A 17,325-nucleotide genomic window follows, 5' to 3' on the forward strand; every position below is an offset into this window, starting at 1 on the left:
GCCAAGCCTGAACCTACCTGAGTACAATACTCGGGTTCTAGTCCTATGAAGACGAATTATGTACCCCCGTGGTTGAGACTGCCTAGGTACAAATCCTAACCAGTACTTCCCAGGACGTCTTCCGAGTCAACCCCCGGGGGGGGAATCGTCATCCACAACCCTTTTAGTTCAGACACCACTGTAGAGACATTAGGTATTTTTTGGAAGCAGAAAAGATGAAAAATGAGCAATCGGCTTCGCCGGGAATCGAACCGCGGACCTCTGGATATGCGCCCAGCATCGGACCACCACACCATGAAGGCATACTAAGAAGGTGGGAGAAATACCTTATAAGATAAAATGGTGTTTTGAGCAATTAAGGGGAATAGTTTTGCTTTATGAACTGTCTTCTGTAACATAGATGTTACGTGTGGGGTCCATGTGAGAAAATTACTGATGATCACTCCAAGAAAAGGCACCTTCTCAGCCCATGGTATTGAAGCTCCATAAAAATGCATATTTTTTTTAATTTTCTTGTTCGTAAACATGATGGCCTGAGTGTTGTCAATGTTGACGAGAATTTTCCACTTGTTCAGTCAAATCTCGAGTATGTTTATGTGTTCTTGTAACCTTTGGATGACTGATCCAACAAATGCACATTACATCAGGATCTTGGTGTCATTTGCGTACATTGCGAGTGTCGTGTTGGTTGTAGTGAGAATATCATTCATATATATATTAAAGAGTGTGGCTGCCAAGAGGACCCTTTGGGGGACACCTGCTAAGATAGCATGGCGAGTAGAATGTGAGCCTGAGATATGAATGACAAAGTGTTTACCGGTCAGGTAGGATTTAATTATGTTTGTGAAGTAATCAGGGAACCCAGATTGTGTATTTTGTATAAGGATGCTTCCAGCTGTACACGATCGAAAGCCTTGGAGATGTCCAGAACGATGCCCCCTGTAATCCTTTTGTTTTGCATTCCTTCCATAATTGTGTCAACTAATCTATGTAACTGATTAGTGGTGCCGAGATTTTTCTGGAACCCAAACTGGAATGCGATTAAGACATTTTTATCTTCCAGGAATTTGTTCAGTCTGTTGAGAATAACTGCTTCTGTAACCTTACTAAGGCACGACAGGAGGCTAATGGGTCTATAGGAATCCGGCTTGCCTGGATTTAGAACAGGAGTGATGATCGCTAACTTCCAGTCGTGTTGTAAGTATAACCATTTTAGAATTAGGTTAATTATCTTGACAAGTGAGAAAATAGTCTTTTTCGGGAACTTCTGAGTCATTTGATTTGTAATCCTGTCATGCCCTGGGGCTTTCTTCTTCGTGAGTCTTTTAATATACTCAAGGACTTCCGATGGCATGACTGAGATGATGTCAGTGCGTGGATCGGGAGAGTAATTCTTCTGAAAACTAGTAACTAGATTCATGTATGTTATAGAGATGAAACTGAGATTCCAGATGCTCGGCTAACAGTTCTGCTTTCTCATCTTCAGTGTAATGGATCCTGTGTGGACTTTTAAGGGACGGAATGTTATTATAGCATTTTTTGTACCTTTTAAGAGCTTTCCACAGTGAGTTATCATCCGTGGAGAGCAAGTTAAAGTAGTAGGACCAGTCTAGTTGTGCTTGTAAGTTAATCTGAGATTTGACAGCATTGCATAACTGGTTCAACCTTGTTTTATCAGCAGGATTTCTTGTTCTCTGGAACTTTCTGTGGGCTGCATTTCTTTGTTTAATCAGTTCATAAATTTCTTTAGAAGAACGTTTTTTCGAGGAATTAATATCTTTTTTTTTTTTTTTTTCCACCATCATAAGCATTTAAACTTTCAGCGATGGATTCCAGTACGCCAGGTTTGTCGCTATTTGCATTTATGACCTTGTTGTTCTTTAAGTTACGAGTAATTTTTAACTGAACCTTCTCAATTTTCTTTAAAATCGACTGTTCTTCCTCAACTAAAGTGTCTATTTTATCATTATCACAGTTTGGACAAATTTGAACTCTTCCTTAAAGATTTTACATTTTCTGAGATTAATTCTGCTTCAGCGTTATCTAAGCTATCATAATCCGTTTTGTTGCTGACTTTCGTTAACAGTGTTTTCAAAGCTCTCTTCCCTCTTTCCCCCCTTATCTGATATTTTGAAAATATTCTAAATTCTCGATTTTGCTAACACTTTAATCACAATAAAACAACAATAAATGGCAAATGCAATTAAAATGCGTTAAAGTTTTCACTCACCTTGTACACTGTATCATTAACTCTTGAGAATTCTAAACTGAAAGTCAACTATCAGCAACCTTATGAAGACGTAGAATTCCTGTTCCCAAGCGCTCCTTTTTCTCGAACCTCCGGCGTATGATGACCAATATTATGTTGCAGCGAGGTATCTTAAATTTAAATTAATAAACATTAAGAATACAACATTTGTGAATGGACTGTAAATTTGAACTTTTATTCCGCGGTTTCAACTTAAGAATATAACACAGCAGAAGCAAAGCGTGAAAGTTACAGTTAGCATTTACAAGAATACAAAAGATGAAAATTAGAGTTGCTCATGTGAACTGCACAATGCGAAATAAGATGTCACAAACAGACAGCCGATCTAAGTAGCTAAAACACATATGAAATATTCGTATCAAAAAGTTTCGATGTTCTGTTAGTATTCCTTATTTGTATGAATAACTAAATCATAATATACTAGCATTCTGTCTTCAGTTAGGTTAACAGTGGCTGAATAAGATGACAGCAAGGGAGTTTTCATTGTTATTTATTTGATAACCCAAATATGCACCAGTCATCTTCAGGAAACTCAAAGTGAAAGCAGTTAGTCCTTTTGTGAGTAGATGCCAGATAATTTTCTTTATCATAATTAGTTAACGAACGTGACCAAGTTATAACTATCCATTCAAGCGAAGAATATATTAAATGCTACAGGAATTTATATCTGGAATACAGCTTCATGAGTCAAATTAAATATTCTAGAAAAAAAAGTATTTTAATGTTGAATTTCTAGAGAAAAATATAAAGTAATTTGTGTTAAGTAACTAATAAGAGGGAAAATGGGAATGAGATTTTTAACATTCTTTGATGAAAAGAATGTTAGCACTTTTGTTAAGTGCAGTATGTTTTTAACTTTTAGTTTAATGATTGTTTTCTGCAGTGAACGAAAAATAGATAACATCTACAATAATGAATGACCTAAAAAGCAAAAAAGTCCAAACTTTAAATGGTCATTGAGAAATTTTTAAGTAATATTCATTACTGTGTAGGTTAACAGATCATTATACTACTAAGTTTTAACTATTTTTTCTTAAGCATATTTTGCTTTGTATTATTCAGTTATATTCTATATACTAAATGAAAACTTTATTTTAGATCAGACTCCTGAGGAGATGAAAAATGAAAAGGAGCAGAAAAAGATAATGTTAATCAGGAAGGTGATTGATATTTTTTGTATCATTTAGATCTATTTCACTAGCCATGAGATATAGATATTTCCTTTCATGGTGCCTTTTCATGTTCCCTTCCTTCCATAGGATAACATTTAAGGAACCATGAAATAGTTTGGATTAAATAATTACTTGATAAGCAAATGCATAAAATTGTCTTAGGGACTGTGTTAAGTTAAATTAAAACAAATAAGTTGAGGGTAAATACTATAGGGGCAATTGGTTGATTTTACTGAAACTTTGATTTCTGTGAAAATGTACAAGTCAGTTAGCTAAACTGTTTCTTGTTGATCTTGTTGAAACTGTCTTAATGGATAACCTACGTAATAATGTAAGCTAATTAATGTAAATAAGCCAATTGTTTTTATGGTAGTCAACATAGCACATTTTTCACTTGATAAAAATTATTTACGAGGGTTGGAACTTTAATAGTGGCAACACAGCTGAAAAAACGCTACGCAACAAAACCAAAGAATATCGCGTATACCACACGTAAACTACATACCTACCTTACCTCTCAGCAAAAAGACTCGTCCTGCCTACGTCATGCGCATGCGGAGTGATGCGAAGAACGGATCCTCGTATTAGCTCGCGGTCTAAAGTCTAAAGATGGTGTGGTGTCATCCTAACACATACCGTTCCCCCACAGCAGACCGTCACTGCACAGTATTACTGCTCATTTTTGGAGCACAATCTCCGACCAGCTTTGAGAAAAAAATGGCGACACTTTCTGCAGAACGCTCCTCTCATTTTGCATGACAATGCTCGGCCACATGGAGCGCAAGCTGTGACTGATTTGTTCAAGCGATGGGGCTGGGAAGTGCTTTACCATCCACCATACTCCCCAGATCTAAGCCCTTGTGACTAAATTCCTAAGATGAAGGAACCACTTCGTGGCACTCGCTTCCAAACTGTTCCTCAGATTCTTGCGGCAGTAGACCGGTCCATTCAAACCATCAACAAAACAGGCGCTGCTACAGGTATTTTGTGACTTCCACATCGTTGGAAACAGGTTGTACACAATGCTGGCGACTATATTGAAGGACTGTAAAACATGGTGACATGAATCACTTTTGTATTCCTTGTAAATAAATAGTTGCCACTATTAAAGTTCCAACCCTTGTATTAATTAATTATTATTAATTAATGTTTCCATTATGGTATTTTGGTTTATTCTAGCTTTATTGTTGACTGTCTTCTGTTGTCAAATTTTACTGTAATACAATAGTACAAGATGCAAGAGAAACACGCCAACATGCAAAATAAAACAGGCAAATTGACAACCTTGTATTCGCGTAGATTTTGTAAAATCCCAAATGATTTCGAAGGCAAAATGGGTCCCCCTTCATCAGGAGCAAAAAATTCTTCAAAAATCATCAGGAGAATTTTTTTAGTAGAAAATTATATCATTATTAGAAAAAACTTATGAAATGACATATATTCATTTGAGCTCGCAATTTGAAACTTAGTGGTAAATGTAGTGAATTTTTATGTTCTTGATCCTTTCCATTGGGATTTTGAAAATAACAAACTGTCATCAAGTGAAAGAGAACTGAACTTTCTAATGACACCAGACTTAAAAACAAATATGTGTTCTTTAATTAGTTTGAAAACTAATAAAAATTGAATGAATTTTAATTAATGGTATTTTTTAAATATAAGCATACTGGTAGTAGCATATGCTTAAAAAATTGCTTTAAAAGGAGACAAGAGTAATGTGTTTTTCAGAAAATTCTAATTTATAAAAGTGGTCCCATAATTTAATGCAATCCAGATGGTCAAAAGGACAAGGAAGTGAGGTAATGCTGTGAGAGATTTAGTTTTAACCAGGGTGCATCATGAGGAGGCTTATTGCATTAGGCTGCATTCAGACGGTGGCATAAAGGACATAGAGGCATAGTCATAAGGTCATAAAATATGGGAGTTCCATCACACCTGCGAGACGGGGTCTAAGCTGTGGCCAATGAGAGAAGCTAAATTTGCACATGCGTGATGTGTCTACACCTTTCGCGTGCTGTTTTCCTGCTCGATTGATTTCCTACGTTCAGTCTGCTTGTTTTCGTTATTTTGTGTCATGGCTTTTTCAGCTCACCACAAAGTTTTATTGGCTCAACAGAATGCTCTTTTATCTGCCCTTCTTATTAGCCAAGAGGCAATGGAGGAAGGTTAAAAAAAGAAAAAGAACAAAATGATCTAGAGAGATTTTTTTTGGAAAGACCAATACTTGGTTGACACATATTTCTGTGCAAACAGTATGGAATATTTTTGCATTGCACTGTAGTACTCTCTATACTATAAACATGTGCATGCATATTTATATATATATAACCTTCTTCAATTTATATATGTAATTTCTCTTGGGAGAAATATGACATTCTAAATATGCCTAATTTAAAAAAATCTTGAGTATAAGTGACAGATACCCTGTATATATAGTATTTTTCCATTTTACAGGTGTGAAAGCAGTTAAGCAGAAAACAGTACTGACCATACATTAATTTTTTTTTTTTTTAATTTTCAATCAAAAGGAACATGTTTCTGTGCTTAGCACTCCTTATTCACTGTTACTGTCGATCACTACAGTAGTTGGCTGCACTACCTGTATCAATTATCACTAGTACTAGTATTCCACAACTGGTCACCATAACCAGCAACCGCAACTAAACTTGTATAATACTATGAAACAAACGTTCACCCAACAATGTATTTTATGCTCAAGCATTAAATGCATTTTGCTGTGTTGCCAGCTGTTTGTATGCATCTATTTCTAATCATTTGCATGTATAAGTCGCACCCCTGAATTTCATATGCTTTTTCTGAAAAAAAAAAAAAAAAAAAGAGGTTTACACACGAGAGAATACAGTACAAAGTAAACAATAACTTTCAGGAATTTTTGTGGATAATTCTGCAAACTGGTATGTTTATATCACATGAGTAATTCAAATTAAACTCTGCTCTGCTTTGAGATGCCATAGATGTAAGTTTCATCCGTGTCTGTTGTCAGAAGTAATTACTTTTAATGATTTTTTATTTGCTGTCAGATTATGGCAATTCTTCACTCACTGGCAGACATGCATATTAAAGCACCAAAAAGAGTTTAATTACAACATATGCTGTTATTTCTATTTATGACCAATATCTCAAAAGTAATTTCACATTGACAAATTTTAGGTGCCCAAATCTTCAAATACAACAAAATTATAAACATTCATACCTTATCCAGGAATTTCTACCAGAGAACTAGCATGAATTTAATGATAAAAATTCCATTCAAATGATATTAATAAAGAGTGGATAATAATAACAAATGCTATTCATTAAACTATAATCCATGTTATGAATTATGTGTGCTATTCAGTTTCATTAAAAGTAAATTCCTTTCATGAAGAACGTAATTAAAAAACAGAGATCACCAGGAAACAAAACTGTGTAGACTGTTGACTGTTGTTTTAAGAATATTTTGCTACATTTTTTTCCGTCTTGGACTTCATAAGAGCATTTTCTCAAAAGATTATTTTTTTATTACTTATACAAAGCTTACACCATTCAATTGACTATTGTGACTATTCTTAAATAAGTGGAAATAATTTCTTCTTTTTTTAATATTTTTACTGTAAAAAAAAATCAGATTCTTGATATTGATTTGATGTTTTAGTAAAATTAATTCATGAAGTTTGTTTGGAAAGAAAATCAGCATTTGAAGCAAATAGCAATACAATATTTCCAGCTTTTTCAATAAATTTATTCTTAAATTCAAAAATAATTAACAGGAAGAAAATGATAGTAATAATTTATACAAAAGTAATAAACAGAAAGAAAGTAATAATAATACACTTGCTATCATAAATTAAGGGAAAAATCACAAAAATAGTGATAACTCCCTCAAAAATAAGCCAAACCGGGTAAAATTTGAATATGTTGCCAAGTAAGAGTAGCTAAGTAAAACTGCAATATACAAATTAGTGGCGCTGCACTCGGAATACGTCATCTGCAAGAAGAATAAAGTCCATGTTTGAGAGCAAGCCCACATATTTTACTGTGATAGTGACATCAGAAATATCAGATAGCCAATTCGTAACAATGACCTCCAGGCATCATTTTCCTGCAGAACTATGATGGAAAGCCATTGGAAGACTAGAGGCAGGATAAAGTCAAACAGAAGTGGCCAGATGGCTAAATGTGAGTCCTGTGGTTCATAGACTTTGGAGGCGATTTCAAACCACAAATTCAGCATCTAGGAGGTTAAGGCAAATACGGCCAACTGCTACGACAAGCGCCGATGACCGATATTTGACATTATGTGCACACAGGAATAGAACCGCTACTCCGACTCTTCTTAGATCCTCCCTTGCTGTAGCCACCAGAAGGTTGGTGTCAACGTCAACTGTGCATGGAAGGCTTCAGTAAGGTGGTCTGTAAGCGAGGCGATCAGCGATTTGCATGCCGCTCGTGTCACGCCATAGGAGGAACCGTTCGCAGTAGGCACAACAACATGTCCACTAGACGCCTGATCAGTGGAGGGCTGTTCTCTTTACGGATGAGTCTAAATTTAGTCTAGAAAGCGATAGGAGGTGTTATTTGATATGGATAGAACCTGGAACCCGTTATCATCCATCAAACATCTGCTAAAGAGATGCATACAGAAGAGGCAGTGTCTGTGTTTGGGGTGGCATCTCTTTGGGTGGACGCACAGACCTCCATGTCTTTCCAACGGAAACCGTGAATGCTCCGGTTTATAGAGATGACATTCTTGATGCTTATGTGCGCCCATGTGGTGGGGCAATAGGTGATGCTTTCCTGTTACAGGACGATAACGCAAGACCACACAGGGCTCGCATCATAGATGATCATCTTCAACAGGAAACAATTATGTGTATGGAGTGGCCAGCTCGATCCCCGTACTTGAATCCTATCGAGCACGTTTGGGATGCTTTAGAGAGACGTCTAGCTGCTCTCGATACGGCCCCTCAGACCCTTGCCACGCTTGCAACTGCTTTGCAAGAGCAATGGCTCTCGCTTCCTATGGAACTGATAGATCACATAATTGAAAGCATCATGCATCGCTGTATGTGCTGTATTGCTTCTAGAGGCGACCATATTCCATATTAAAGGTACTTTTCCTGTAGCAAACTGACACCTTCGATTTGTTCATTTTATATATGTGCTGATTTCTATACTACCATAATTGTCTGGTAATTTATTTTTATGTTATTTGATACCTTACTATATGTTGTATATTGTGGGTAAGTTTCATAAAATTCTACATGTAACTTTTTCAGTAATCATGATTTTTGTGATTTTTCCTTAATTTACGATAACCAGTGTAATTTACACATGAAAAATAAAATTTTTGCAAGCATGCATTTTTAAAGAATTTTCATAATAAAATGAAAAATAATGGGTGGAATCAATCATTTACAGGATCATACACAGTGTGCATGATCCTGAGCATAATTTTCGCTTTATGAGTTCCATCTATATTTTTCAATTTATTGTGCAAACTCATTAAAAAATGCATGTCTTCATCGTAGATTTCTTGCAAGATCAACTCATTATTTTGTTCGGATACGATTACAACTCATTCGGATACGATACCCCAACAGCACAGCATGTCACTGCAATGCATGTCACTGCAATGCAACATGTTGCATTGTGATGACCTCAATGTCACAGTAACATTGTAGGAATGGCTTAATGTCTGCTTTTTGTGACATTGATGTGAAGTCAGATTGGGACTTCAATGTGAAGTCACATTGACTCATTGCTGTGAAGTCATGCTGTGACTTAGTTGTGAAGTTACACTGCGACATTCATGTAACAACTCATTTCAACTTAATATAAAGCCATAGAGTGACATGAATGCAGCATAATAAAGTGCCATGAATATAATGTCACTAAAGATGTAAATGGATGTTGTGCAACACTGGATTACTTTCTACATGATAAGAGTGATGAACTCCTATTTTAGAGAACAGGTAACTACAACAATGTTTTAATGATCCAGTAAGGTATTATACTGTTCAATGTATTAAAATACTTCCGTAATATTCGAAATTTTTAAATAATCGAAAGTATCCAATATAATCATTTGAAATGTCCTCATCTTGCTCATGTTGTATGTCGCCCTATTAATGTTATATAACTGTACTCCATTTATGTTTATTACATATCTGTATAAACTAGAGTGTACAGAAAATGCAGAACGTATTACAATATATATGATGCAAAAGTGATCTATTGTCATTTTCTAACCGCATTAAATTGCTAATACTTTAGACTATAAGCTGTCCAGAAGCTACATAATTTTGCTTTCATTCTTTAGAATTTAATATTTAAAGACAGTATTTTTCCAAAATTTCTAAATTGTATTAAATACGAGGGCTATCCAGAAAGTAGATTACGTTTTGGAATAAAAAAATAAACAAAGTATAGGAAACAAATTTTATTATATACAGATGAAAGCCACACTCAAATACTACTTTTCTACATAGTCACCATACAAATTAAGGCATTTATCGTAGCGATGTACGAGCTTGGAAATTCCTTCGTCGAAAAATTCGGCCGCCTGCGCCTTCAACCACTTCGTTACCTCTTCTTGCCTTCCATCCTGCACAAAACTTGTGGTAACCAAGCTTTTCGCTGATGATTTCGTGCAACAAACTTCGCGAAATTTGTGGAAAACTCAAAGAAAGTTCCGTTATTGTGAAATTTCGATTTTCACGGACTTTAGCATCGACTTTTTCGAGAAGTTCGGCGGTCACTATGCTGGGTCTCCCACTTCGATCTTCGTCGTGAACATTGGTTCGGCCATTTTGAAATCTTATGACCCACTGATGCACTCCACCTTCAGTGATAATGTTGTCCCCATACACTTCACGAAGCTGCCGATAGATTTCTATCGGTTTACAGTTTTTTGCAGTCAGAAACCTTATTACTGAGCGCACCTCGCGGGATTTTCAATTAACGCAGACATTTCAAACCATCACAGTATCTGAACGGAGCACAGCACGAACCTCTCACTAGCACGGCTAGATGCAGACTGAGCTGCGCAACGCTCTGACCCCAAGATGGCCGCGCTAGCCCCGCCCCTAGCGGACACAGACGGAAACGTAATCTACTTCCTGGATGGCCCTCGTATCTGAGTTCTTATTATAAAACTTATTAAAAATTTAATTTTTTTTCTTAATTTAACACCTTCTTCCTCCCTCTTTCAAAATAGAAATATTTCAAAGAAATTTTATTTGGCTTGCAATGTTTATAATAACTATATTTCTTAATACCTTTTTTCCCCTCATTCTAAACAGAAATACTGTACACTTTTTATATTACTTTTTACTTTGAAATACTTTTTTTTAACAGTTTAGCTTTTAATACTGTTTTCTGTTCTCCATTTCTTTTTTCCTTAATTGCTTTCCTTCCAGAAAAAGAGCTAAATTATTTTGATAACTGGATGAAAGAAAAACCATTTTAGTACTATATTTTATAGGACATTTACCTATTTTATTATCTTGTTATATAACGAAATGTTTCATTTTGAATTAAAAGCTTTTAAATCAATCCAATCATAGACTCCAAATTAGTTAACTACAATCTTCGTTTCCAAATTAGCAATTTGTTGCTTAATCTATAATACTGAACAAATAGTTATGGGTAAGTCAGTAGCTGGGAAACGTGGTTATGGAAATTAAATTACAGGAATTAAATATTTATACTTAGTTATATTAGTTATACAAAACGGGCATTCTCTTTCACCATTATTACTTCATTGACAAATTACAATTTTACAAGATTTTTAAGCTATAAATTTAAAATAACTGTCTTACACTTCACAGCTTCATTATATTTAAATAATTGTATTACGGTTAAAATATCGCATAATTTGTTTCATATGATGATTAATGTGAATCATTTGTTTTAAATATTTCAGCATTTCTAAATGCATTTTTCTGTTCTCTTAACAAATAGAGTATTATGCAAAAGCATAACAAATTTGCATGAATTAATTATTCCAGTTCATAAAACAATTATTGTTACCAAAGCTGACTTACGTAAAATATGTATTACTCACTTCTGAGAATATGCACTATACTATGACCTTCACAGTAGTGCGTAAATACTATTCTTAGCTCATATGGTAAACTAAAACTTGGCTCTTTATGCGTTAAAGTACACAAGCTCCTTTATTTAATCTACACAAATGGAGAGTAAACACTTATTGTATACTTACTTGAATGATAGCAGTATAATTAATACATAATAATTGAAAATAAATTTAAAAATTTTTATTAAGAATGAAGTGATTATCGACGAGAAAAATACCAGATATGCATGAAATTTATAGAAGCGTGAGAAAAATCAATGATTTTTTGCTATCCACAAATTTCTACAAACAGACAATAAAATCGGGGCATTTGGAATTATTTTAATACAATTTTTCAGAGCAAAGATTCGGAAAATGTGATTTTGTGTAAATATGAGGTAACATGAGATATAGGCATTCTTGCTATCCTTCTCCTTTAGTATAAACATGATTCAGTTTTTTATTTAATTTAAATAATATGAAGCTATCATGTTTTACAATACATACTTTCGAAAAGTTATTAATTTAATCTAAATGAATCTGTACAACACAGAGCCGTACCGTTTTTCAGCGAATCAGGCATTTGAAAATAATGGGGCACATATACTGTATGTATAAGAATTTGGAACGTAATAAAAATGTTTAGGAGAAACAGTAATGTGGTTAGTTTCAGATATTAAAATCTGATGATAAGGCCCTGATGTGATAAGTTTAGATAATTAAATTAGATGTAATTAGAGGGTTAGATGTAATTTTTAAGTTTATAAGAACAAAATAAAGTATCTTGTTTGCAGAAGTGAAATATATTAATTTAAAATAAAATTATTATTTCGAATAAAGTTTATCGGTGAAGCTTAAATATACATTTCAATTTATAGTAATTTTCATTACATTTATAAAATTGTCTGCAATAGGTTAAATTTTCTTAAAATACAATTTGAAATCGAGTTTCTTTATAACATGAAGTAACTTGTACTTTTAGAGACAAATTACTATTAATTTATACTATTTTGTCACAAGTGAAATTTTAACTTCCTTCATATATAAGTAACGATGAAATGTAATTTCCTTATTTTTATATTGTTGTCATTTAAATACACTGCTGGCCACCATAAATGCAACACCCTGAAGGAAGCATGCAAATAGCGTGAAATTTACAACATGCATTAGCAGAGGTGAGATATCAAATGATTAGAATTTCATTACAGACTCGCATCACGTGCGTCTGTGGTCCCTTTTCAAAGTGCTATTTAAGGCTTGGAGTTTTCGACGATTTCAAGTTCGGCAATTGTGTTTTTCTTGTGGTTTTTTTTTTTCAAAAAAATGATCAATTATGTGTCGTAGTAAACAGCGATCATCGTTTGATCAAGTATCCGAGTTCGACAGAGGAAGGATAGTGGCCTACCGAGAGTGTGGATTATCTTTCAGAGAAATTGGTAGTCATGTTGTACAAAACCAAACAACTGTAATGCAGATATGTGACTGTTGGATTCAGGAGGGTAAGACGGACCGATGTGTTCGATCTCATCCACCTCAGTGCACCACTTCACCTGATGACAGGAACATTGTGTGCATGGCAGTGACGGATTGCTCAGTCAGATCACGAACCATAGCACCGCACATTCAGTCTGTAATGTATCATCCAGTGTCTGCGCGTACCATTTGATGCCATTTACAGCAGAATGGTCTGTCTGCAAGACGTCCATTGCTTCGTGTACCCTTTACGCAGAACCACAGATATCTCTGTCGCCAATGGTGCGATGAAAGAAGGATGTGGACGGCAGAATGGAATGAAATTGTCTTTACTGACGAGTCACACTTCTGTCTGCAATACCACGATGGTCGAATTTGAGTCTGGAGACACCATGGAGAGAGGATGCCGAACAGCTGCGTTATGCACCGCTGTACTGGTCCTGCAGCAGGTATTATGGTATGGGGCGGTATTGAATATCACTCTTGCACTCCCCTAGTAAGTATTGCCGGTACTTTAAACAGCCAGTGCTACATCTCTGAGGTGTTGGAGCCAGTTGTCCTTCCTTACCTTCAAGGCTTGCCCACAGCCATATTTCAACAGGATAATGCTCGACCACATGTGGCACGCATTGTCCAAGGGTTCTTCGTCAATCGCCAGATTGAATTGCTTTCCTGGCTGGCTCGCTCTTCGAATCTTTCCCCAATAGAAAATGTGGTCCATGGTTGCTGAACGATTGACCCAGATTACATCCCAAGCTGCCACACCAGATCAACTTTGGCAATGTGTGGAAGCTGCTTGGTCTGCTGTACTCCAAGAACACATCCAAAGTCTCTTTGAATCAATGCTGAGGTGTGTGGCAGCGGTGATCTCCAACAATGGCGGCTACTTTGGCTACTGATTCTGGAAGGAACCACAGTTCACAGAAGTCTATAAAGTTAATCATTTGATATTTGGTCAACATGTAATCTACTAAATAAATTTTGTTGTGATATCTCTTGTCTTTCTTGGTGTTGCAATTTGGGTGGCCAGCAGTGTAATTTATGTATCTTTTTAAAAAAATAATACTATAAATATATTCTCTTAATCTCTCAAGTAACAAATACTTTTGCACAGATTTTTATGTTATTCTTAATATATAAAGTGAATACGAGTTAGTTTCCTTAGAAAGTCATCCACAAAGGCATCCCTTCTTTTAAGTAGGCAGCCCTCGTATGTTTTGCTGTATTCAAATAGTGTGACCTAAACTAGGAAATATTTTTCTCTAACTAAACCTCTTAATAAGGAAACTGGGTTACTTTAACAACACAAATATATTATACGTAAAATTGAAAAAGAAAAGAAAAGATCTGATATAATAAATTTTAAGACTAATCTCAGAAATTTACATATAGGAAGCAAGTAGTAAAGTTCAGTGTTTTAAAGTAATACACCATTTGTAAAGTTATAATAAATAAAAAACGTGTTCTATATAACTAAAATGTGATTATGAAAGTATTGCGTTATTTATAATGCGATGCTAAGCATCACGCATGGAAGTAAGTAATTATTTTGTGAATAATTTCGAAAAATAGTTGAACACGATGAAAGTACTGCAGTAAATTGCATAAAATCAATTCTTTTTTTCACATTATCTTTTAGCAATAAAAACAACAAAAAGTGAATTATATCTATCAAATAAACCTGACTCCCTAAATTAAAATTTCTAAGCAGTGAGACAAAAATAAGATGACTTTTGATAATGGCCCTTGCTTCCGCATTCTTTGTAATACAAATAAAAGTTAATCTACTGCCAGTATTTCTTTTTGTCCATAGCATTTCAATTACGCTTTTATTATTACATATTAATTATTACTGATATCATTCACTTCAGTGTACAATAAACAGTGCTTACCTGAAAATGTAGCACAGACGATGTGTTCGGTGAACAGAACTAAAAAAATGGTCGCGAAAATCCTTAAGACAAACAAATGCTATGCAGACAACAAACTCTTTCGCCAGTCTCTAAACACACTAGATAAGGTAGAATGTGAATCCATTCACCACAGAATATAGTTCAATGATTTCGAAGTACCACATCAATAAAAACATGCTAAAAACTGTTAATATTTTTAATAAAAAAGAAGTAACTAAAATTGCAAGCTATCAGCATAAAAGAATAATTTATTTAGAAAGGTTTACTGAAACATATAGCAATGAATCGGGGGGAGGGAGTCAGCGCACATGAATACCTCCCATTAAAGGAGAATTACATGAGTAAGGTCAAGAAAGGCCAGTGTGGGGAAGACTGCGGATTTCTTGTTGTCACATTACACATTTGCTGCGACATGTACGCAACAACCGTACGACATTCACATCTTCATCATAATGCAACATTTCTGCGATGTTGTACCATAGTCAGTCATAAATGTAATGTGAAGAAAAATGCAACATTGAGAGGTTACTGCAACATCATAACAACTAAGTGTGTTGTATGCGTATGCTTCATATTTAAAAAAAAGTCCCCTTCGATGTGACAGTGAAATTGTCTGCAGAAAGCCGCTTCACTCTGATTAGTCAACGCTTATCCCAAACTCGGTGCAAAGTTGAAAACTTGGAACCTTAAGCCACAAGCCCTAAACCAGATTTTGTGATGTAGCACAGACTGGTTGCCTTGGCAACGGAGCTTGGCTTTAACCACTTATGCCCTTAATGCCCCTGTCTGAACACACATGTCCATCTGAATGACCATCCTTTTAAAATTCAACTTAGACTCTTCTGTCTGTACTCTTTTGTAAGTGGATAGTCCATGGATAAGGAGCATATTGACGAATGCACTGCGCTATTCTATTTTAATTTTATTGTTCTTAAGTATTGGGAAGTAAGATCAAGGCTAATGGCCAAATCTCTGGCATTTGTATTAATAAATAAAAATGGTCCCCATTTGTAAAACGCCCTGCACTTTTTAATAATTTATGTCATGAATTTTTATTTTCGTATTCTTATGTTTACACATTATGCTATTTATTCTGATATTTTCACATTTTTATTGATTTGTCATCTGGCTCTAAATGAGAAACATTCACATTGGTCTGAACTTCTTTTTTTATTTCAAAAGAAAGTTCAATATGTATTATCCATTAAAGTTCTTATGTGGCCTCCATTATGCTACTGCTGGTTATACGCATATACTACCAGTTAGAAAATTTTTTTAAATGTTGAAAATATTAATCTTTTGGCATTTTTTAATTTAAAACATCAGTGAAATTACAATTTACACAAGTCAGTGTAAGTCCTTCAGTCCATACCTTTATTTTTCTAAGTTTATACCCATTTAAAAAAAGTGCAAAATGTTTACTCCTGTATGACAAAAACTGACTGATATTTAATTTAAAATTTCGAGTTATATTCAGAGCTGTACCCAAATTGAGGAGTGAAATATTTGCACTTGTACTTAACTGAAAATGAAATATCAGATTAGAAGAACATTTTGATGTTAATAGATTAAGTGAACAGCCTTTTTATACAGATTGTTGTAAAAAGTATTAGTCTGTATAATTTTTTCAAACAGGAGATCTTATTCAAAGAATGTTACAAAATTACTGTACTAGGAAATAGTAGCTAGCTGGCTTCACTACTGGCACATAGCCACCTCATAATGTTATTTTTATAAGTTAAAAAAGAAAAATGTTTGTAATTTAATTAACTTTTTGTGTGATTATAAGATTTTGATTGTAAAGTAATGAAACTGCAAGAAATTATTAATAACGTATTTTTGGCCTTTGAAATCTTCGAAATAGCTTATGTGAAATTCCTTTGGCATATCATATGTAATTACATTATAAATTAAAGAATGTACACAATAGTATATCACAAGAAAATATCACTCTTATTACAGGGGGTAAATCAACCTTGAATTATTCAAATTTATTCTTTAACAGACCTCACATAGCAAGCCAGGGGAAGATGTCAGAAATCCTAAATTTGAAATTAAATATTCCAGTCAATTTTTTTTCATAGAGAATTCAAAATTTGTATGTCTTATTTATTATACTTGTATTGAATATAACTGTAGGGATAGGGAGATAATATAAAAAGTTTGATTTTTGTAATTTTTACGTAATTGATTTTTTTATTTTAAAAATGCCGCAATTGAACCTTTGAATCATTTAAAAAAACATTTATGTAACTGGAAGTAAATGAACAACAGTTGCAGAAATAAAGGTTATGAATGGATTTTTCTGTGTGCTGTATGTTTGCATCTGTAGGCACATGCTTGCTTAATTTTTATGATAATGCATTGTTATGTATAAGTGTACAACATATGTAAATGCGAGACAATAAAGCAAGTGAG

At 34.4% G+C, this 17,325-nt stretch overlaps 1 protein-coding gene across 2 annotated transcripts in view; it reads left to right on the forward strand.

Moving 5' to 3' along the window:
- Positions 1 to 17,325, forward strand: part of LOC118183042 (phosphatase and actin regulator 2-like) — a 117,374-nt gene that overhangs the window by 87,250 nt on the left and 12,799 nt on the right. For both annotated transcript variants that reach the window (XM_085808290.1, XM_035352450.2), the window contains exon 9: positions 3,368 to 3,429. In XM_085808290.1, the coding sequence (XP_085664416.1) occupies positions 3,368 to 3,429 (62 nt within the window). The remainder of the gene's footprint in view (positions 1 to 3,367; positions 3,430 to 17,325) is intronic.

Source organism: Stegodyphus dumicola, chromosome X1, assembly GCF_044657685.1.
Source record: "Stegodyphus dumicola isolate Sdum_Otavi_A_Nest chromosome X1, ASM4465768v1".
Classification (NCBI taxonomy): Eukaryota; Metazoa; Arthropoda; class Arachnida; order Araneae; family Eresidae; genus Stegodyphus; species Stegodyphus dumicola.